The sequence below is a fragment of the Arvicanthis niloticus genome, chromosome 2 (genome assembly GCF_011762505.2).
Source record: "Arvicanthis niloticus isolate mArvNil1 chromosome 2, mArvNil1.pat.X, whole genome shotgun sequence".
Classification (NCBI taxonomy): Eukaryota; Metazoa; Chordata; class Mammalia; order Rodentia; family Muridae; genus Arvicanthis; species Arvicanthis niloticus.
Genome location: NC_047659.1, coordinates 146,036,055 through 146,057,534, shown reverse-complemented (window position 1 = coordinate 146,057,534; position 21,480 = coordinate 146,036,055). Strand labels below are relative to the sequence as shown.

At 51.6% G+C, this 21,480-nt stretch overlaps 1 protein-coding gene across 1 annotated transcript in view; it reads right to left on the bottom strand.

Moving 5' to 3' along the window:
* Positions 1 to 21,480, bottom strand: part of Cdh4 (cadherin 4) — a 469,526-nt gene that overhangs the window by 9,328 nt on the left and 438,718 nt on the right. Inside the window, exons 8-12 of the mRNA XM_076930353.1 lie at positions 16,207 to 16,344; positions 8,578 to 8,763; positions 4,263 to 4,516; positions 3,510 to 3,652; positions 1,504 to 1,737 (exon numbers count right to left, since the gene is read on the bottom strand). Of these exons, the coding sequence (XP_076786468.1) occupies positions 1,504 to 1,737; positions 3,510 to 3,652; positions 4,263 to 4,516; positions 8,578 to 8,763; positions 16,207 to 16,344 (955 nt within the window). The remainder of the gene's footprint in view (positions 1 to 1,503; positions 1,738 to 3,509; positions 3,653 to 4,262; positions 4,517 to 8,577; positions 8,764 to 16,206; positions 16,345 to 21,480) is intronic.

Here is a 21,480-nt window from a genome sequence, read left to right as displayed (position 1 = left end):
GAATTAAGTTAGAAAGTACAATTTACAGTACAACTTGGAGTAGGAATTAGGCATTGAGGAAGAAGACACTTGGACTAGAGAACTTGGAAGATTATTAGGTATTAGGCACTTAGCACTTGGAGAAAGAACTTGGAACTTGGAGGCACTAGGGACTAGGAACTAGGGACTAGGAACTCAAGACTTGGGACTTGGAGAGAAGAGAGACTGAAGAATAAACAGGATTGAATCACACTCTGTCTGGTTTCCATTCCTCGAGTCCATCCTCACTCTCTCTCTTGCTGAACCCCAACCGGTGGACCTGAGCAGCTTGGGGCAGTGCGGGCTCTAACAGTTTAGCCCCCAAGGCTTTTGGCAGTGCGGGTTTCAACATTGGCAGAGTGGCTCTCAACATTTCTGGCCCCCAAACGTGGGGCAGCTCGGGCTGCAGCACACACACACACACACACACACACACACACACACACATGCATACACATATACACACATGCATACACATACACACATGCATATACATACACACACATACAGATATACACACATACACGTATCTGCACATATGTATACCTGCACACTTATAGTGACACATAAAGCTAAAACATCAACCATATCAAAACTGAAAAATTGATTTTATAAAATCAATTAGGAGAAGGGAAAAAACAAAAGAAAAACAAAAAACCAAAAACCAAAAACCAAACCAAACCAAACCAAAAAAAAACCCAAAAAACAAACAAACAAACCAAAACAAAACAAACAAACAAACAAACAAAAAACCCCCAAAAACCCAGGGTGGAGAGATGGCTCAGAGGTCAAGAGCACTGACTGCTCTTCCAGAGGTCCTGAGTTCAATTCCCAGCAACCACATGGTGGCTCACAGCCATCTGTAATGGGATCTGATGCCCTCTTCTGGTGTGTCTGAGGACAGCTACAGTGTACTCATATACATTAAATAAATAAAACCTTTAAAAACAAAAACAAACCCCCAAACCCAACTTTCCCAAAGAACAAAGGCAAAGTCATTGAGCAGGAACCCAAACCTCAGTGAGCATGAGAATGTTCTCTGCCAGGAGCCCAGGGCAGAGCACAGCAGTGGCTTTGCTTATTGAAGCAACACCCTGTTGTGTTGGCAAGGGCCTGAAGAATTGGCAGTTTTGCTGATGGAAGCATAAATGGGCATCACATCTCTGGGAAGATGTAAGGCTCCTAGCACTGGTCACACAGGAGGGGTGCCTCCTAAGGGCTGCAGTTTCCAGAGACCAGTCAACCCACAATGGCTGCCAGCATGGTTGAGCTAGGCTCTTTCTAGAACAGGAAGGCACTAGGACAGATGGCTTTGTGGTGGAGATTGAGATAAACAGGGCTATATCCCCAGCCTTGTGTGTGAACTGTCCAGGAGGCCAGGACAGTCTCTCATCTTCATTGCTCACGGTTCACTGGTGATGGATCCCAAGCTGGATCCTAGATCCTGGTTCTGCCTGTGGCTAGGGAGCTGCTGGGTGGGCTCACCGTTTAGGCGGGTGATGGTCCAGTTCTTCCTCACTGTAGTGGGGATGAATGGCAGCTCAAAGACATAGGGGCCAATGTTGGGGTCCATGTCGGCGTCGGCTGCGGTGATGTTGATGGCATTGAGGCCGGGCCTCTCGCAGATCTGTGCCTCCTTGGGCAGCAGTTGTGGCGCGTTGTCATTGATATCAATGAGGTAGATCTGCAGGGTCCCAGTGCCACTGGCTGGGGGGATCCCTGCAGGACAGAAAGGGGTGAGCACACAGGGCCATGCACAGGACAGACAGATACGTGAAGTCCTCAGCGAGACGTACGTCCGCATGTTGGCTGGAGTTCATGTTACCCGCTGTAGGAGAGAATGCAGGTGTACTTTTCTCAGCAAGGCTGGGCGCTCATCCTAGGTTGCATGGCTAACTTAAACATTTTTATTTTGAGATTGATATTTTTAGTTTTGTGTGTATGGATGTTTTGCCTGCATGCACCACGTTTGTGCAGTTCTCACAGAGGCCAGGAGAGGGAGCCCTGGAACTACGGTTACAAATGGTGGTGAGTTGCCATATGAGTACTGGGATTTGAACCTGGGTCTTCTGTTAGAGCAGTCAGCACCTCTTATCTATGAGCCATCTCTCCAGTGCCTATACAGACAACTTTGTGGACTACAAGGAGCACAGGGCTTGGGGGAGCCAGTTGGATTAGGGTTAAGGTTTCTCAGCTTTTCACTTGCTATGGGGTCAGCTTTGGGGCCGCAGTTGAGCTTGCTCTTGAGGCTTCAGCTGCTCCCGTCTCCCAAGAACTCACCAAATAGCCCTGCCTTGGGGCCTTTGCACATGTTCCTTCCAAGAGCAGAACTCCCCCTCCTTCTCTGGCTTCCCCCACTGCCTTTGCTCCCTCCCAGCTCCTCTTGCTACTAAAATGGCCTAGGTTTCCCCCCTGTCCTTGTCTTCTCTTCTCTGTTCTCTTTAAGAGAAGAACCAGAAGCCTAAGTGTTAGCTCAGATTATCACTGTCCACTGGGAGGTTACATGTTCAGCTAGACATGTGACCCTGTGCCTAAGTCTAAGCAGAGACCGAGTGTGGTGCTTCCTGGAAGTCCACAGGAGGACACGGGTGAGCTCTTCCTATTTGCCAGAATGTGGTCGTGACGCTTGGGGTGTCCATCCTGGAGCAGGCCAAGGCATAGCTTGGACATGGTGTGAGTGGAATGGGTCTGGTTATCAAATCTCACCCTGACTTCCAGACTTCACTCTCTTAGTTCCTGAGGCTGGCTTGGAACATGCTCTCTAACCCAGGCTGACCTTGAGATCTCGATCCTCCAGTCTCAGTCTCTTGAATAACTGGATTAAGGTATGTATCAACCAGGCCTGGGTACTCCTTCCCTCCCTCCCCCTCCCCTCCTCTCCTGTTCCCTTCCCACAAAAGTGCTCAGCTAGACTTCAGGGTGCTGTGGGTCTTGAAGTGGGCTTCTTGGCCATGGGCTTTCTCTGTTCCTGTTCCACAGCCCTCAGAAGCCTCCTGAGAACCTGTTCTGTCTTCCTCAGGATGTCCAGCATCCGTCCTGCTTCACGCCTCATGTTCCTCCATGCTGCCTGCCCAGCACCTACCTAGCACCCTCCCTTACTCCCAGAGTCTCAGGGCTATGGTAGACATGGGTCTTCTTGCCTAGACAGGCTAGGCGAGCCAGCTGCCACTAAATTCCCTGGTTCACGACCACCTTGGAGCCACAAGTGACTATGTAGCAGTTGGACACTGTGGGAGCATGGGCAGGTAAATGAACAAGCAGGTTGTTAGGGAAGTAACTGAAGTTTCTGAGGTTTGCATGATGGGATGGCCCAGGATGGGGGCAGAGTTAGGTGTTCACGGCTGCCTGTACAGACTTCTCTCCACCCAGACCTCTAGATCTCTCAGTGACTCTCTGGGTGCCACTGGCACCCCTCAGTAGCACCTTCACTTGCCCACAACTCCAAGACATGGGACGATGCTCTGGCAGGGCCTCCCTGGAGTGGGACTTACCGTTGTCAGCAGCCAGGAAGGTGGCCTCGTATACGTTGTTCTTGGTGTAGAGAGACTCTCGGTCCAGGACCGCGGCCGTGGTGATCTGCCCATTAGATGTGTTGATGTGCAGCCAGTTGGCAGGATCAGACAGCTTTGAGTATCTATGGACAAGAGACCAGAGGCAAGTTCAAGTCCCCAGTGTTCTTCTCCCAGCCAGCATCCTGGGTACAGCCTCCTGGACCATAGCCCAGGGGCATTTCTGTCCTCCCAGGGTGCTCAGAGGTTTCATGCACTTCTGTGTCCTTCTTACAGAGGGACAGGCCATAGCAGTGGCTCATGTCCCTGTGGTGGGTGGTCTTAGATTTTGGAGGACTCCAGAGGGCTGGGCCTTCAGCCTTCATCCTCTACATTTTGCAGGTGGGCGGGGACTGAGGTACAGAGATGCTAAGTGGCTTGCTCTTGTCACTTGCCACTGTCAAGGAAGCCATGGCTCTACAGTCTAAACATCTTCCTTCTCAGCCAGTAGATGGTGACATTGGTCCCTGATGCCCAAGACTATCCTATTGGGTGGCTCTCTGGGGTGGGTTTCTTCTAGATAAGCCAATGCTCAGGTCTGGATCTGGTACCCCGTCCTCCTCGTCTCTCTCCTGGGATTCCTGGTTTTCAGGCTTCTTTGGACATTTGGGGATTCTTCTGTTTGATACACAGGAGTGGATCCTGCTTTGAGGGTCAGGCAGGGCCAGGCAGGGCCAGGCTATGCTGACGACTCACCTCACTGCTTGCTGCATGAACCGGTCAGGGTCCACTGCGGAAAAAGTGGTAAGTGCCGTCCCAGCGGGCACACCCTCTTCCAGGCGGATCAGTTTGTGGTTGGAGGGGAAGTAGGGGGCCTCGTTGACATCCGTGACAGAGATGGTTACCCCCGCTGTGGACTGGAAAGACATCTGGATCCCGCTGGCCAGGGGTGCCTGGTTGGACACCATTACGGTCAGCATGAAGGCACGGTTCAGCTCATAGTCCACTGCCTGGAAAGAAGGGACAGGTTAACTGGGGTGTCCTACAGTGGTGGGGCTGGCTGTCCCCACTGCCCAGTCTCTTAGACTCTCCCTGCCTCCTTTGGTATGGTGGCCTGGATTCCACTGTCCCTTTACTGCAGACTCTTGTCTCTGGCTTATTCTGGGTTCTGGCCAATGAGAGGAGAGAGGAGTTGGGGTAAAAGGTCTCTAGCCAGTAGCCCCATGCCCTGATGAGGCAGAAGCTGGGTTTCTTGGGGCATTGATCTTTCTGCCTTAGCTTCCATGGTGTTGGGATTACAGATGTGTTGTCCCCACTCCCAGCTTCATGAATTCTCAACAATTCCTTAATTACTATGTTAGGTAGGCACGAGTGTGCTGAGGGTCTTGAGAGTCGTTGCAGCCACAGGAAGCTTAGGAAATACGAGTGAGGGCTGAGAGTAATGGTGGCCAAAGGTTGATTTTGGTTTTAGGTGGGGCACACTGGGTCTGTGAGCGACGGCTTCTGCCGCCACGTCTGATGATGCGTTTGACCCCCAGAATCCACAAGGTTGGAGATCACTGCAAGCAGTCCTCTGACCACCTCCTGTGTGAGTAGCACATGTCTCCCTCCACCCCCAACTAAACAAAATAAGTTATTTTCTGCTGGACAGAGTGGTACATGCCCGCAATCCCAGTAGTCTGGAGACGGAGACGGAGACAGGAAGGCTGCAAGCTTGAGGTCAGCCTGGAATACATAGGGAGGCTGTCTCAAAATCCCAAACCAAACCAAGCCAAACAGCAATGTTTTAGCGTTTACTTGTTCAACGTTTTCTTGAACTTGTTACTGATTTTGTGTCCCCAGCAGGAGACTTAAAGTAATGTAAGTGCAGCTCTGGGGTCAGAAGTAAAATGTTTGTCCCTGGGCTAAAGTCTGACAGTGGGGCCAGTTTCTTCCGGTGACTCCTATCTCATGCGTGTCCACTCTGGAGAGGGGTGTGTGGGGTCCTGTCCCTCTTTAGAGCCAGCTGTGGCTTCCTTCCTCCAATGGCTTCTGCCTCTGCCTCTGCCTTCACACCTTGCTCTTCCTTCGTGCTGGTCAGTTGAAGGTAGAAACAAGCTAGAGTCCTTTTAGGAAAGGGCACCTCAGTTGAAGAAATGCTGCCACCAGATTGGGTTGTGGTGCCCCTTCCTCATTGGTGAATGATGTGGGTGGGGCCAGTTTGCTGTGGGCGGGGCCACCCGGGGCAGGCAGGCAATGGGGACAAGCCAGTAAGCTGTGTTCCTCCACAGCCTCCATATCAGCTTCTGTCTCCAGGTTCTTATCCTGACTTCCCTCCATGATTGATTATGCTTGGAACATGTAAGGTGAAACTCGTTTGTTTGTTTTAGATTTATTTATTTATTTTGTGTATATGAGTGTCTATCTGAATGTAATCTTGTGTGCCAGAAGAGGGCATCAGATCCCATTGCAGATGGTTGTGAGCCACCGTGTGGTTGCTGGGAATTCAACTCAGGAAACTCCAGAAGAGCAGCCAGTGCTCTTAACCAACGAGCCATCTGTCCAGCCCCATTTTCCATTTTTTTTTTTTTTTTTTTTTTTTTGTTTTTTCGAGACAGGGTTTCTCCTGGAACTCACTCTGTAGACCAGGCTGGCCTCGAACTCAGAAATCTGCCTGCCTCTGCCTCCCAAGTGCTGGGATTAAAGGTGTGCGCCACCACCGCCCGTTTTTTAATCACAACAAGAGAATCTGTAACTAAGATACTCCCTGACCTTTTCTCTCTCTCTCTTAAAGGCTTCTGAGGTTGTACTGGGCTGACCCAGATGGTTCAGACTCACCTCAAACCTTTTTTTTTTTTTTTAAAGATTTATTTATTTATTTTATATGTGTGAGCATACTGTAGCTGTCTTCAGACACACCAGAAGAGGGCATCAGATCCCATTGCAGATGGTTGTGAGCCACCATGTGGTTGCTGGGAATTGAACTCAGGACCTCTGGAAGAGCAGGAGCAGTCAGTGCTCTTAACCTTTGAGCCATCTCTCCAGCCCCACTTCAAACCTTTAAGACCCTCAACACTGTTATATCTCCAAAGACCCTGCTGCCTTCTAGTTTTAAAGGCAGGTACAGGGCCTGGGGAGATGGCACTGTCAGTGTTTCTAGGGCCCTGTTGTTGAGACAAGCACCTGGAAACAGTGATAGTGTGCCATCCTGCAGCTTGCTGTTACTCTGTGGGAGAGGCAGGCTGTCACAGCCTGAGTCCACAGGCCAGGCCTTGATGACCATAAGTAAGAGAGCCACATACCACAGCTCTCCGGCCGCTAGCCTCTCCCTAAACGACCTTCCTGGTTAGTTTCCTCAAAGGAAGCTTGAGAGAACAGGCCTAGGACACTTGCTCAGATGCCATCAGATCCCAGTGTGAGAGACTCAATGTCTCCAACAGGGCAGGGGCATATAGCATACGAAGCGACAGTTACTGAGGAACTCCTATCGCAGGTCACATGGCTTCCTGCTTCTTACTGTAAGCCTGCCTGGGTCTTCGTGAATTCTGTTTGGAGGAAGAGCTTTCCTGGCAGAGCCAGCCTCCCACTTCTGTCTGTGTTCCACTTTCAGATGCTAGCCCTTGTGCTCGGTCTGATCTCAGCCAGTGTATGGCTAAGTAGATCAGAACCCAGGCTCCCTCTGGATTTTGTAAGTACCTGTCCTTGGTGCCCAGTGCTGCCACTGTGTGAAGTATTATCTATGCATGTAAGGGAATTATAAACTAGCTAATCAATAATGCCATTGGGCCTGAGAAGGAAACAGAGGAATCTAGAAGGCTCTAGAGGGGGTGCCAGAGATGTTGCTGGCTCCTTGATGGTGACCTTGGTGAGCCCTCCCTCTTCCCAAGCCTGGTCTTTACACATGTCTGAAGGATAAGTGGATATACAATTTCCTAAGCTCTGAGTATGAGCTCACCTCTCTGAGGCACATGACAATGTCTAACTGTCACTGGACATGAAGCCTGTCTCTGCCTCTGCCTCCTTAGGCCCAGGTATGGCCGGTGAGTTTAACTGTACAAGTAGGGAATTAGCTGGTCTCCTCTTTGCTCTACCTCTGCCCAGTTTGTATTGTGTTGCTGGACACTGTACAGGTGCATCTTTATAGGTGGGGCCTGAGTCTACAGGGTCATCTGGCTGGACCCACAACCACATGAGCTGGCTGCTAGTCTCTCAAGGTACCCAGGGCAGAGTAACCTGTACCCTTCCCTTGAAAGGTCTCACAGAGGCTTCTAGGACAGAAATGGTGAATGTCCCCCAAGCCCAGTCTTTGCTCCTCTGGACTTAACTTCCAGGTGCCACCAAGCTCCCAGAACTGGTAACACACGGTGGCAATGTCTTCCTCTTGCAGAACCAATGGCAGCCAATGCCTGTGGCCCCTCCTGGAAGCCTCAGACAGAAGCCAGGCCAGTTTGCTTTAATAGGCTGCTTCCTAAAACTGTGGAGGGAAGGGTGTCCCTGTGGGACACGGAATCACATTGTATATGATGCACTAAAAAATCTTGTCACCAGTCCTTCCAGAAAGACCATGGCCAATAAAATCCATAGGCAGGCAAGATAAAATACACCTATTGTGTGGAAACCAACAAAACATTTGCTGTGACAGTTTCAATTAGGATGCTGGATATACACACTAAGATGCCCTCCTCAATGACCCTGGCTCAATAGTGAGGCCTAAATGTACCTTGGAGAGGTGGGCCCTAGCATCAAGCCAGAGAGGAGGGTCATAGCATATTCTCCTGCTCTCTGAGCACCGTACGTCACGGTTTGTGCATGGTCTCAAGAGAGAGGGGTGGTCTTGTTTACAGGAAAATGCCAGCAAGGACAAGAAAGCCAGAATCTTTCCTTTCCCAGTGGAAAATGGTTGGTGAGAGGTGGAGTCAGGAGAACCAGGAGTTTGAGGTCAGCCTTGGCTGCACAAATTTGAGGCCAGCTTGAGTTAGGAGAGACGCCGTGGAGGTGGAGGTTATCTCTAAAGGGTTTGGTCCTCCGCCCTAGGTAGCTGGCAGACAGTCATGTTCCTGAACCAGGGAATATGCGGGCAGCAGTCACCTACCTTCACCACGGTGACCATGCCCTCATTGGTCACAGGGTCTGTGCGAACACTGAAGTGCCCGGAGGGGTCCCCGCTTATAATTCGGTAGACAGCGTTCCAGTTGGGTGAGTGGGGCTGGTCTCGGTCCATCACCGTGAGGTTGGCCACTACCGTCTCTATACGGTTTTCAGGGACCTCTCCTGCAAACTGCAGAGTGTAAGAAAGAATATTAGGACCTCATATGGCGCCTGGGGAGCCAGACTCTGTGCCAACACTGGCAAGCATCAGGGTCTCTGCTCTCCATGGATGCCCTAGGTGGACCAGGGCAGCTGCTTTTTTTTCACTGTGGGGACACCTGGGGGATATCTTGAGCATCTGCTCCCGTCTGCACACATCTACCCAGGACAACTTCATCTGAGCAGCAAACTCTTGTCTTATGTTCACGCTTTTCTCACGTGCACGGAGGATCAAGGCAAGTAGCTAGGACGGATGTGTGATGGAGAGTGGGAGGAGCAGAGTCTAGGAGTAGCAGCTGCAAGAGGCTTCTGAGAGAATGGCGCCCTGGCTCCTCCCACTGCCCAGGTTGCTTGGGGTCAGCCACTGTGGCCAGTGACCACACGTAGAGGTGCTAACCTGTCTTATGTTAAGGCACTATGAGGTTGCATTGTGCACCCACGAAGGCCCTATGGGATCACTTGGAGTGGAGGAGGGGGTGTCTGCCTTAGGAATCCAAGTGCCCCCTGCCAACTGTGGCCTACTTCTGGAGCTGGCTTCTAGGTTCTGTGCTCAGCAGTTCTGGGCTCATATGTTCTGCTGTCTTGGAATTCACCTTAGAGCAAGATAAATAATTGTCATGTCAGTTCAGGATCAGATGGGAACTCACTGTGTGTATCCTAAAGGATGTCCCTACGGTGCCCCCTCCTCCAGTACTGTTCTGGAACCTTCCTATTCCAGCCTTTCATTGGAATGATGAATGGAAGTGAAAGGTTGCAGTAAAGCAGCACTTTCCTTCGATTTTTGAGCCACGTTCAGCCTAGCTACCTTGGAGCAAAGAGGCCCGAGGCTGCAGAAGGTTCCCCCAGGAAGCACTAGGAGGGGAGTTCAACAGAAGCAAGTGGGCACAGCCAGTTTCTAGATAATTCTAGGAGATGAAACCCTACTTTCACAGAGGGGCACAGGGCAGTCCCCGAGAGAACAGCAGACCTGAGTGGTGAGCACATGCCCAGTGTCTGGCTTCCTTACTGGGCTCCTGGGTTCCTCTGTGTGGCTGGGTGAGGCTGTCATTGCTGGTGGCCTCCACAGTGAGAATCTCCCTCCTGACACTGGCATTCCATATCAGCAATAGGGTTACCATAGTGTCTGAGGGTTCGCACCTCATGATGTGGGGAGTTCTCCTTGGAGGGAGGTCACAGGCACTTGGGGGCAGTGTTGCAGAACCATGTCACCCAAAATTATGTGTTGAGGCTCTTAGCCCCAGCATCTCAGCCTGTAACCTTATCTCAAGAGCTGATAGCATGAGGCTGAAGGTTATCCAGACCCAGCCTGTGTGGCGTCCTTGTGAATAGTCCCCAGTGGCACACATGTTGAGGGAATATTAGTTATTTTTCTTACTGCTGTGGCTAAATCCCCAACAAAAGCAACGCAAGGAAGAGTTTATTTTGGGTCACAGTTTGAAGTTTCAGGCTATCATGGTCAGTAAGTCCTGGAGGCTGCTGGTCCCTGTGCATCTGCAGTCAGGAAGCAGAGGGAAGATGGCCACTGGTGCAGCTTGCTATCTCCAGTCCAGCTTCAATGGCGCTGCCCACATTCAAGAAGGCTTTTCTCTCAGTCAAGCCCCACTGGGAACTCCCTTATAAACACACCCAGAGGGCGTGCCTTCTAAATCCAAGACCTTTCAGGTCCTAGGAGAGATGTTCTCTTGTAGACCAGATTTCCAGTGTCCATTGAGTCTGAGAGGTTTTCCAGATCTTCAGGGATGACCAGATTCCCTCACATGTGTTCCAAAAGTGACCTTCTCTAGCCATGACAGTAAAACAAATTCCCTAGGTTCTAGATTCTGAGTCCCCTCGGAGGCTGGTTTCTTCCACCACTGATATATTGTTTTATTATTGTAACATCTGTTACATGTATAACAGTAGTTATAGATGTAATTATTGATATATCTGTGAGCCCGAGGATGTCAAGTTGCAGACATCTAGGTGGGCACACAGGCCTCACAGGCTCCATGAGGTAAGAACACATGGGAACTGGGCATTATGGTAGGCTCTGGGATGGTCCCTGGCCAGCAGCTGGTTAGGTAGCCAGGATGACACAGGGTATCTTGGTTCTTCCAACCCAGTGCCTTCACCTTCACACACTGCTTGGCCGGGTCAGGGTCCAGAAACTCAAAAGAGCATAAAGTACTTCTTTGGACACAGACCTTGAAGTCTTGGTTTCAGGCTGAGGGGTGACTTGTTGCTGTGTGTCTTATTCTTGGGTACCCTTCTTCTGTGAGCTACCTGCATCTCTGCCTTCTTACCAGGTCTTTTGCTGGGCAGGGCCTGGGTCCGGTTCGCCATATTCTGGCCTGTCTGTGGGGTCGTTTAGAGGCACCGGAGGCCTCTGCTGTCTGAGAGTGAACCCTGGAGGGAGGGTTGAGGGAGTGGAGGTGATTTTGGGTAGTTAGGGATGCAAGCTCTGGGCTCAACCCTGTGGCCACTACCTCAGAGCATGATGAACTAGCCCCTAATTAATGGTTTATGGCTGTGTTCCTGCATGGAATTAAAGGTACAGAGTCTATTCCAATTTTAAGATAATAAATTTTAACTTATGCTGGATCAAAATTTCTCTCTCTTCCTGGGTTTCCACACTTAGTTGGAAGCTGAGAACTCAGGGCTTTTAGAGGTTGGCCACCAGGCTCGCCACTAGAGTGAGAGGTTGTCAGAGGCCACACTGCCTTATCTAGCTAGACTCATGGAAGGTTCCCAGGTTAGCCCAAGTCTAACCTCACAGTTGAGTAGCCTTCTCAGGTCACTCCAGAGGACAGCATATGCTATATTCCTGGTTATTGGGGTAGGAGTTTCTAGAAGAATCTCAAAGCCTTGGAGGCCATAGGTATAGATCCTTGGCTCTAAAGTTCAGTGGATTCCTGCTTTTAGGGAAATAATTTCTGCACTGGTGAGTGAGCCATCTGCCTGTGATTGCTACCTGTTCTGGTTTGGGTAAGAATTTTCCGAAGTCCTGGGTGCTGAAGACCTGGTCTCCAGACTGTGCAGTGTTAGGGGCATAGTAGAAACTTGGATAGGTATGGGTTAGTGAGAGGGAGTCAGGTCAGTGGGTAGAGCTGTGGCCCTGAAGGGGCTGTGGAGACCCTGACCCCTTCTTGTCTCTGTCTTTGCTTTCTGGTGACTAAGTGAGCTGTTTCTTCTTCAGGCTCCCCACCGTGATTTGCAGCCTGAACACACACAGGTTTACAGTGACCATGGACGGGACCCTTTGAAAACATGAGCCAAAACAGGGGTTTCCTCTTTGTACACCAATGGTATCATTGTCATAGCGACGGAGAGCCAATACCATGTGTGTGCACAGCCTGGTTGAGTGCTCTCTAAAGGGTCACTGTCCTGCTATGTGCTGTCCCTTGTCCAGCTGGGAAGTGACCTATGGGAACACCATGACCTAGCCCCCTTTCAATCACTTAACTGGGTGCCACTCACTCCTATGAGGGGACAGATCATCTTGTACAGGCAAACAGCAAACATCACTGTAGTCATATTGTATGTCTGCCCTTCTTTCTCAGCGATGTGAAAGGCTTTTTGATTGGTTGTTCTCACCTCTTACTGCTAAAGGTCTGGGCTAGGATTGCCTGGTGTCTGCAGCTCGGGTGTAAGTATCTTAGAACCAGCTATGCCGGTCTTGGCATCAATCACACATGAATGTAAAATATGGACAGGCTTTCTGGGCTCATAGAGGTCTGGATATCAGTCAAGGCCACACAGCAAGAGATCAAGGGCAGCTCAAGGGTGGCTATGTATGGGCGGGGCAAGGCTTAGAGGAAGGCCACACGCAGTTGCTGGGTCTCAGGGATCCTCTGTGCATGGGGTAGGTTGGAGGCTTCCGGGACATGCATGGTCTGAAGTTGTTTTCCACCCCAGGGGGTCCCACATTGCTCTGGTGGGGGAGTGCTGGTGGCAGGGTGGCCCTGGACGAGTTCTGGGCTCTGGCCTCCAGGGGGCACTGCAGCTGCACAAGAGCAAGAAGAAAATAGCTTTTAATTAACACTTGGGAATAGGATTCGGAGCTGGCAAATCCCTGCCTCTCTTTAGCTTTGCCTGATTGTTCTTGATTAAGCTTCACAAAAATAGCCCATGTGTGTTGTGTGGCCAGCCTGCCTGCACACTCCTACTGTGAAGCAAAGATGTTCCCAGGTTCCTGCCTGCCACTAATCTGGATGGTGTCCTGGCAAGGGCCACCAGAAGCCCAAGTATGAACAGATGTCTGTGGAGATTGTCCTGGAGAAGAGGTGTGTCCATGGTGTGGAGAAGTCCTATACTCACAGGACTTCTGACGGTCACCTGCTTGTTCCTCTTGCCCTTCGTGTTCCAGGGAACCGGGGGTTTCTACCTTCCTTCATGGTTGCACGGAGGGAGGACTAACCCCTGGAATGAGTTCCGTGCCATTATATTCCACATTTAAGTTCCAGTGTGACCCGCCAGTTGCCCGTTTATAGCAGCATGTGCGGGCTGGCTCGGAATGATTTCGTCTGTGCTCCAGCACAGAGGCCGCTGTTTGCTCTCGAGCTTCCGTCCTCTCATTTACCTCTCACCTGCGGCACGGCCTGCCAGGGTGTTTGCAGTGTGGCTCATGCGTATGAGGGAAGATGGAGTTCAGTTAGGTTGTATGAGGTGGTCCAGGCAAGACAGAACTAACTCATCCATGGGCAGAACTGGTCCACCTTCAGAGAGGTGAAGGAAACTCCCCTGGAGCCACCGTGGAGGGCACTCGGTGGCAGGTGCTCTCCCACCTTGGTCATCCTCAGGCAGTGCTGTAGGGCTCGCACAGTGGACTAGCAGGTGCAGAAGCCTCACCTGAGAGTCAGAGTTTCCAGCTTGGGTCCTGCTAAATTTGACCTCAGACAGTCTCACAGTTAGTCGGAGACAGGATTCATCCATCCGACACAGGAGTAGTGCTCTTGGCTCTCTATCTATCTCTGAGTCAGGGTACCTGTGGGTCTTCCGTCCTTTCTGACTGGCACAGCCTTTTTAGAGCTCTTTGGAATGAGCAAGGAGGATTGACTGGGGCTTGTGGTGGGTTTGGGAGGCAGGCTGGGTCCTTGAACACGATGCACTGGCCTCTGAGCTCCTTCCTGTACCATCTGTCTGCGAGGAACACCCTCCTCCTGAGGCATGCCCCTCAAAGCTGCTGGGGCCGCTGTGGTGTGCCATCTCCTCTCCTGGGAAGGAGCCCAAAGCTGTACTCTTTTGGCTTCCCTCTGGCCTGGTTCTCGTGGTGACTATATACCGTCCAAAGGCTGTCACCTGAGGGTAGGTATGGGAGTCCTGAAGTTGGGAGAGTTGTGTAGTTTCTGCACCCCAACATCTGTACTCCAGGAGTCTGGCATGGGCAGAAGGGCGTACTCCTGGGAGCATAGGTAGCCCTAACTTAGCAGAGGGTCTCAGCTCTGTATGACAATCCCAGGACCCCACAACACTGATGTCTGGCTCAGGAGTACTCTCCTGATTTTATTTATTTATTTATTTATTAATTATTTGTCAATTTAACACAAGCTAGAGTTATTTAGGAAGAAGAACCTCAGTGGAAAAAATGCCTCCAGCATATTACCCATACGCGTCTGTGGGGCCATTTTCTTGGTGTGGGAGGGCCCAGTCCACTTTGGGCGGTGCCACCCCCTAGGCTACCAGTTCCTGGGTGCTGTAAGAAAGCAAACTGAGCAAGCCATGAGGAGCGAGCCAGTTTGACTAGAGCTCCATGCTTCAGTTCCTGCCCCCAGTTTATGCCCTTTGGGATGGACTGTGGTCAGAATGTGTCCTGGTGTTTTATCACAGCAATAGAAGTCTAATTAAGACAAGTGGGTTTGTGTCTGTGTGTGGTGCTGGCTCAGTTTCTGACAAGGCTACCCTAGGTGAGTTCCTGGCACTAACCTGACAGCTGAGGGTTCCTGCACTGTCACAGAAGGTGGTTGCCACACTGGAGGCCTGTCCATCCAGGCTCAGGGCAGAGAATGTCTGGTGCTAGGGGTGTTACTTGTGTAGGTCAGGGTCAGTGGCTGCTTCCCTAGAATCTGACTCCGGTCTTTCTTCCTATTGTCTGCCAGAGGTAGAGCAAACAGACCGAACCCAGAGAGATGCCCCTCCAGTTTTCTCAAGGCCTCTCTAGCTGGAGCACCAGTGCCTCTCTAGGCTGAGCAGCCTGGCCAAAACTTCTTACCCCTCCTTCCTGTTGCTTGTGAGGAAGGACAGGATTCACACCAGTCTGCAGAGGGCCTGAGTCTCTCCGGTTGTTAGCCATCCACTATTTGGCCACTAGATGGCACTGTGGTCCAGGAGAACAGGATGGGGACAGGCTCTTAATTGGGGCTCCAGCCTTCTAGGCACCTTCTCTCCCCTCCTCTCCTCTCCATGTGGCAGCCACTTTTAGGGTTCAGTCCTAGCTGCTCCCTGTGGGCTGTGTGCCTGGAGACCCATGTCCTGGCTCACTACTAGGTTGGGGATCAGAGGTGGATAGGGCAGACTTATTGTGGTCTGATAGGAGAGTGTCTACCTATGTGCCTGGCAAATAAAGTCCTTGTTACTATTATGGACACATGCCCCTCTACTGTTCACATCCATGGACTTGGGAGTCCTGGAGGCAGATGCTAGCATACAGAGAGGGAAGGCAGAGACCAGAGCCCGAGAATGTTGGGAGACCCAGAAGTGGTTATCATGTCTGCTGAACACCGAGAAAGCCTAAGGGCCTCACAGGTAGGGACCCTCCCTGCAGCATGGCTGTTCCATGGGAGTCCAGGAGAAATGGTGGTCATGTGATTTACAGTTCTGTCTCTAGAGTCTTCCCCCCCAGGGTGGGGTAGGGGTCTGTTCCTCTGGCCCGTGACTGGAGACCCACAATGATCTTTCTATACCATAGCTGGGCGGATTATACATGTATGTTCAACAAGAACTCTTGACCTCTGATGTCCCAGTTTTGTACCCAGTCACTACCAGTTTCCCTGTCTGCTGATGGAAACCACAAGGGGCTAGCTCCTGTCCACTGAGGACCAAGGTAGAAAGGGACCCTTGCTTCAAGGGCACAAGGCCCAGCTGGGTGTCTCCCAGTCAGGTACCTACTGCTCAGTCACATAAGCCTCTCCAAGTGATGTGGTGGCCTGATTGGTCAGCTCCTCCAGACTTTACAAAGGCCCCAGTAATAGATCAGCCATCACTTAATCTTGGGGCACACCACACCCCTAATTTCCCAGAACCTTCTCCACAGGAGTGTCTGGGCCCATTCTTCTCCACCAGAAGTGGCTGGCATGGGGTCCTTCTCTTTATGAGTCACCTGTGCCTCAGTATTCGCTATCTATGACCCATTCAGCTCTTCCCCCACTGAGAGAGAGAGGGAAGTGCCCGTGAATTACAGCTTAGGGCTGGCATCTCTGTGAGAACCTGAGGTACTCACCGTGCTAGTGGTGAATTCTGGAGGGTTGTCATTTACGTCTGTCACTGTGATAATGGCAGTGGCTGTGTTTGAGAGACCATAATTAAGGTTTCCTTCCATGTCAGTGGCCTGGACGATGACCGTGTACTGCTGGACTTTCTGGAAGAGAAAGACAGCGTGTCAGTCTCAGTTCAGTAGATGAGGAATACAGGCTTCCTCGGTGGGGTCGATCCTTGGCAGAGGCTGCCTGGACTCCCTGGAGCTGTGGGAACCTGTGGTTGCCTGGTGGTAGGAGGCTGAGGCAGAAGCAGGCTGGCCATGTCTGTATCTCAATGGTTACAGTCACTTTTGGTGTTAAGACAGAAAGGGCAGGTCAGGGTTCAGAGGGACCTGCACAGTCTTCAGTGTGACAGAGAAGACAGCCTGCAAGGTGCCAGGCTAAGGGATGCCACTGTTGGGGTAAGCTGAACTGCCAACTAGAACTCGAGTTGGGAGGAACAAGAAGCTAGTAAATGTAAGTCACTGCGGTCTGGGGTCACAAGCTCTGGGAGCAGTGAGCACCTGGACGCAGGTGTGGTCTGTGTAAGGTGAGGAAAGCAGAATGAGATGCTGTATCAGGCACTGCCGGAGTCATGTGACACCCCCCCCCCGCCTGCACTCGGGGAGTCACGTGGCCCCTCTGCTCACTGACTTCCCTGAGAGGCAGAGGCACTGGAATCTTTCTTGACCAGGGGCAGCATGCTGTGGGAGTGACAGTCTCTGACCAGCAGGGAGCAGCTCTGTGGGGACCCTGCCTACTGGCACTGCTGGGGGACAGGGTAGAAAAGACCCCTCTGGAATGTCCTCCAGATGACTTAAATCTCTATCCCTATTTTTCTGAGAGGTTAGGAAAGGCCCTCACCACATGACTCAGGGAAGTGTGTGTGAATTCCAGACATTGGCTCCAGGAAAATTGTAAGCCCCGGGTGGGTCACAAAATTTTTCTATTCATCCATTATCCCTCCACCCACCCAGCATACCTCCACTTACCCAGCATCCTTCTCTCTAATATATAGTTTATATATGAACAAGTGTGTGTGCATGTGAATGTGTGTACACAAATGCCCGTTAGGATGTGTGTACGCCTGCATGCATGCATATGTATATATTCGTATGTGTGTGCATACCTGTAGGTCTCTGTTCGTGTGTGTAGTGTGCATGCGTGTGTACAGCAGTCTGCCACTAGAGGGTAAGCTGAGATTGCTTCTGGATGGCAGGATCCTGGGAAGGCAGCTAGTCTAGCAAGATGAGAGAATATTGCAGGAGCCCAGAAGAAGCCTGGCTTATCATGGCTGGGGCAGGCCAGCCATGCTTTACAGTCTACTGCCCACCTGTGAGCCCTTGTGGACCTGAGTTTGTCAGTCTATCCCTACACAGAGACAGGAGGTGTGGGGTACAGTGGGCTCACCCTGATTGGTCAATGGCTTTCCCGTGGCACCCCTTCTCTAGCTCCCATTAGGTGCAGAGAGCAGGGCTCTCCCTGATCCTGGATTTGGCCCCAGTATCAGCAGTGGAGTTGCACTGAATTCATTAAAAAGCAATTCAACCATTTTCAAGTTAGAGAACAGGAAGATAACCAGAACAGCCATCCCCGGGGCTTTCAGTCACGTCCCTGCAGCCCAGCATGCAGATTCTGCAGAACATCCATCAATAATGCATCAGTCAGCCTGCCCTAGAAAGTAGCAAAGATTCTACAGCATGTCCCTGTAGGCAGCATCCCTTGCCAGTCAGAACTGCTGTCCAGCTAGCTGCACTCTCCAGGTTGGGCTGAGCCCATGGCTGGGAGCTCCCAACTTCCCCTCAGGTGCTGCCCCCATCCTGAGACTGCCTCACCCACAAGGCTGCACACAGCCCTCAGACTCACTCTGAGCTTTCTGATCCTAGCAGGCAGTCAGTATGGGGGAAGAGAAATTGAGGCCAAGAGCCCAGACATATAAATCCCTGAATCCCTTCATCATCCACTGAGGCCAAAGTCATTGCTGGTCACTCTGGACCTTCTCAGCCTCAGGACTGTTCTGTGACAACTCCCCATGGTTTCCCGGGGGTCACTACTCTTGGACTTTCCCACTGGTCACTGTTAGAACCTTGGCCCCACCCATGGACACTGAGAAGTGGAGTAGCTGAGGCTGTTCTTTGGTTGCTCAGCCTCTAGCGACTGCTCTGTGCCTGAGAGTGAGGTGAGGGGGTTTGCAGGGCCAGCTGCAGGGCAGAGGGGCACAGAGGCGCTGTGGGAACTGAAAAGTCAGACCTAAAGTTGGCAGGCAAACCGGAAATGCCACTCTTGGGTGTAGATCCAGAGGCTGAAGACAGGTGTTCACACAAGTGGTGCCCAACCGTGTGCACACAGCCCCATCCACAGAGGCAAGCAGCCCATGGTGGGTCCTTGAAACATAGTGTGTCCAGATGATGGAGTATCACTTAGCCATGAAAGGGAATAGCATTTCGACACCTGCTATGCTTAGACAAACCTCAGAGCCATTAGGTCAGATGAAAAGGGCCAGGCCCAGAAAATCACACAGATGTCTTTATAAAGGTAACATGTTCATACCAGGCAAGTCCACAGACAGAGGCTGCCTATGGAGGTATATGGGGAGGCACCGGCACTGTAGGGCTTCTCCATGGGGTGATGAAAGGGCCCAGGAGCTAGGCAGAGGTTACCCTGGGTGAGCTGAGCGCAGTACGTGGGTGACTTTCACAGTGTGTGCCTCACAGCTAAGGTGCTGGCACTAGACTGTCCCTGAGAAAATGCAGCTCTCGTCAGTGGGCTACGTGCCTTCCTCCCCCACCCCCAATCCTCGCCACTGCTGCTGCCTGTGGAAGCATTGCAGGCTACAAGTCTTGGCCTTGGGACATTGTGGAGGGGGCTACACAGTGCGGCTGGCTCTCTGTGCTCACTCTCCTCCATGGTTGCTGGGCTGCCGGGAGGTAAGTTTGGAGTTCCCAGGCCTCAGGAGGCCAAACCCTGTCATGGAGCATTGCTATCCATCTGCGGGTCACTCTACTTATTCTTCTGCATCAGGTGCCAGGATAAGGTGATGCATGCGTGTACAGACCACTGGGCCCCAACAGCGGTGGCCCACGGGGTGGCAGAGTGAGCTGCAATAGCCTACTGCTGAGGCTTCCCTTGCCTAAGGTCGAGTGGGGGAGACGTGCGCACCTCACTGGGTGCCCAGGTGGACACTTGGTGAAGAAGACTTGGCACCAGGAAGCGCAGAGCTAAGGAGCTCCCAGAAAGGGTGGCCCCTGGGGGCCCGTGTCTTGGGCAAACCTCCACTGACTGTCCTAGTCCCTGAGGGCACCGTCACTCAAGGATATGAGTAAAAACCAGGTTCTGGAGCTGGAAAGACGGACAGTTAGTTCAGTGGTTTGTAGTGTGTGCTGCTCTTGCAGAGGACCTGAGTTTGACTCCTGCAGGGATTGAACTCATGTGGCCTCTGTGGGCCTGCACTCACTTGTTCTCTCTCTGTGTCTTTCTGTCTCTCTCTTTGTCTGTCTCTGTCTCTGTCTCTGTCTCTGTCTCTCTTTCTGTCTCTCTCTCTCTCTCTCTCTCTCACACACACACACAAACCACATAATTTAAAAAAAACCAATAAAAATAAATCTTTAAACTCCAGTCCCACCTGAAGCCTCTAGCTGCTGAGCCAAAGGATGCATTTCTTGTTCAGAATTCACCATTGCTTGCTGCGGGCTTGGGGTGGCTGGGGTGGTGACTCTCTGCCTCCACTGTGGGTGGGGGGGAGCGGTTGGGGGGAGCGGGTGGGGTGGTGAGCTACAGAACCATTCAGGGGCTCCTACTGCCTAGACCTGCCACCTGCTCCTGGCACTGCCTTTATGACACACGACTGGGCCTCCCTCCTGTTTCCTTCCAGCAAGCAACTCTTGCTGCATCAAAAGCAGAGAGAAAGCGGCTCTTCTCAGTGGGGTGCACCCAGCCCCTCCTCCCCACTGCTGCTGCCTGTGGGGAGCCAGCAGCCTCACAAGCCTCAGGCTTGGCACAGGGTGGAGTCAGCTGCTCTGCTCTGCTCTGTCTCTCTCCTTCATGGAGAACCACCCATCACAACAGAAGGAGGCTGGAGTGTCAGGAATGTCCCTGCTTGAAGCAGGGAGGGCTGAGGGATCCAGGTTTCTTCTCAGTCCTTTCTGGCAACCGCTCTGACTCTCAGGTGCTGCCTGCAGGCTGCACACTGGCCCCCTTCACTCTCCTCTTTGTTTTCCTCCTTGAGGCTGTGGATTACCCACCCTTGGGGTTCTTGTGTTTCCAAGGTTGACTCTAGGGCAGCTCATTCCAAATCAGGAACATTGACATTTGTGGGCAGGAAACGCTCTGTTGCTGAATGTCCCATGTTCTATGTGGGCTCTGGGCAGTGTCCATAGACTCCGCCCATGGGGTGCTAGGAGCCAATCACAGACACCAGCAGTGTAGTAGTGTCCCAGGGGTGTGTTATGTGAGAAGCAGGGTTCTGAGGAAGGAAGCAGGCAGTAAATAAAGGAAAACAATCATGTTAGATAATGGTGAGGTCTGTGCACATAGAGGGTGGGAGGCACGGGTTGCTAACTGGGTTAACCACTTCTGCTTAATATGCTTGGAGAGGACTGTGCCTGGCAGAGGGAATGGTTTGAACTAAGGCTTTGGGGGAGGTGGTGCATTCATGTATATGTGTGTGTGTACATGTGTGTATGTGCATGTGTATATGTGCATATGAGTGTGTGTGTATGTGCATGTGGTTGTTTGCATATGCATGTGAGTGTGTATGTGTGTGCATGTCATTATTTGCATGTGTATATGTGTATATGTCCATGTATATGTGCATCTGTATATGTGCATGTATGTGTGTGTATATGTGTGCATGCATGAGTGTGTGTATGTGCACATGATTGTTTACATGCACGTGTGTGTGTGCACATTCTAGGAAGTTTGGCCTGTGATAGGGAGTGCAGTCTTGAGGATATAGAGTTATCAAGAGTCTGGTCTAGTATTAGTCAGAGCAAGACAGGAAACCATGGATGGGTAGAGAAGATGAATGTGGTCATGTGTGTATGCACAGGAGAAGATGAATGTGGTCACATGTGCATGTGCACAGAAGATGAGCGTGGTCACATGTGTGTGTCAGCACAGGAAGCTGGAGGGACTGAAAGGGCAGATGGAGATGACAACAGGTGTCACCTGCTGTGTGGCATCTGGGGTGAGACTTGTCTGAGTGGGTGGGAAATTAGAACCCAGGGCATCTGCTTCCTAGACACTTGTCACCAAAAGGA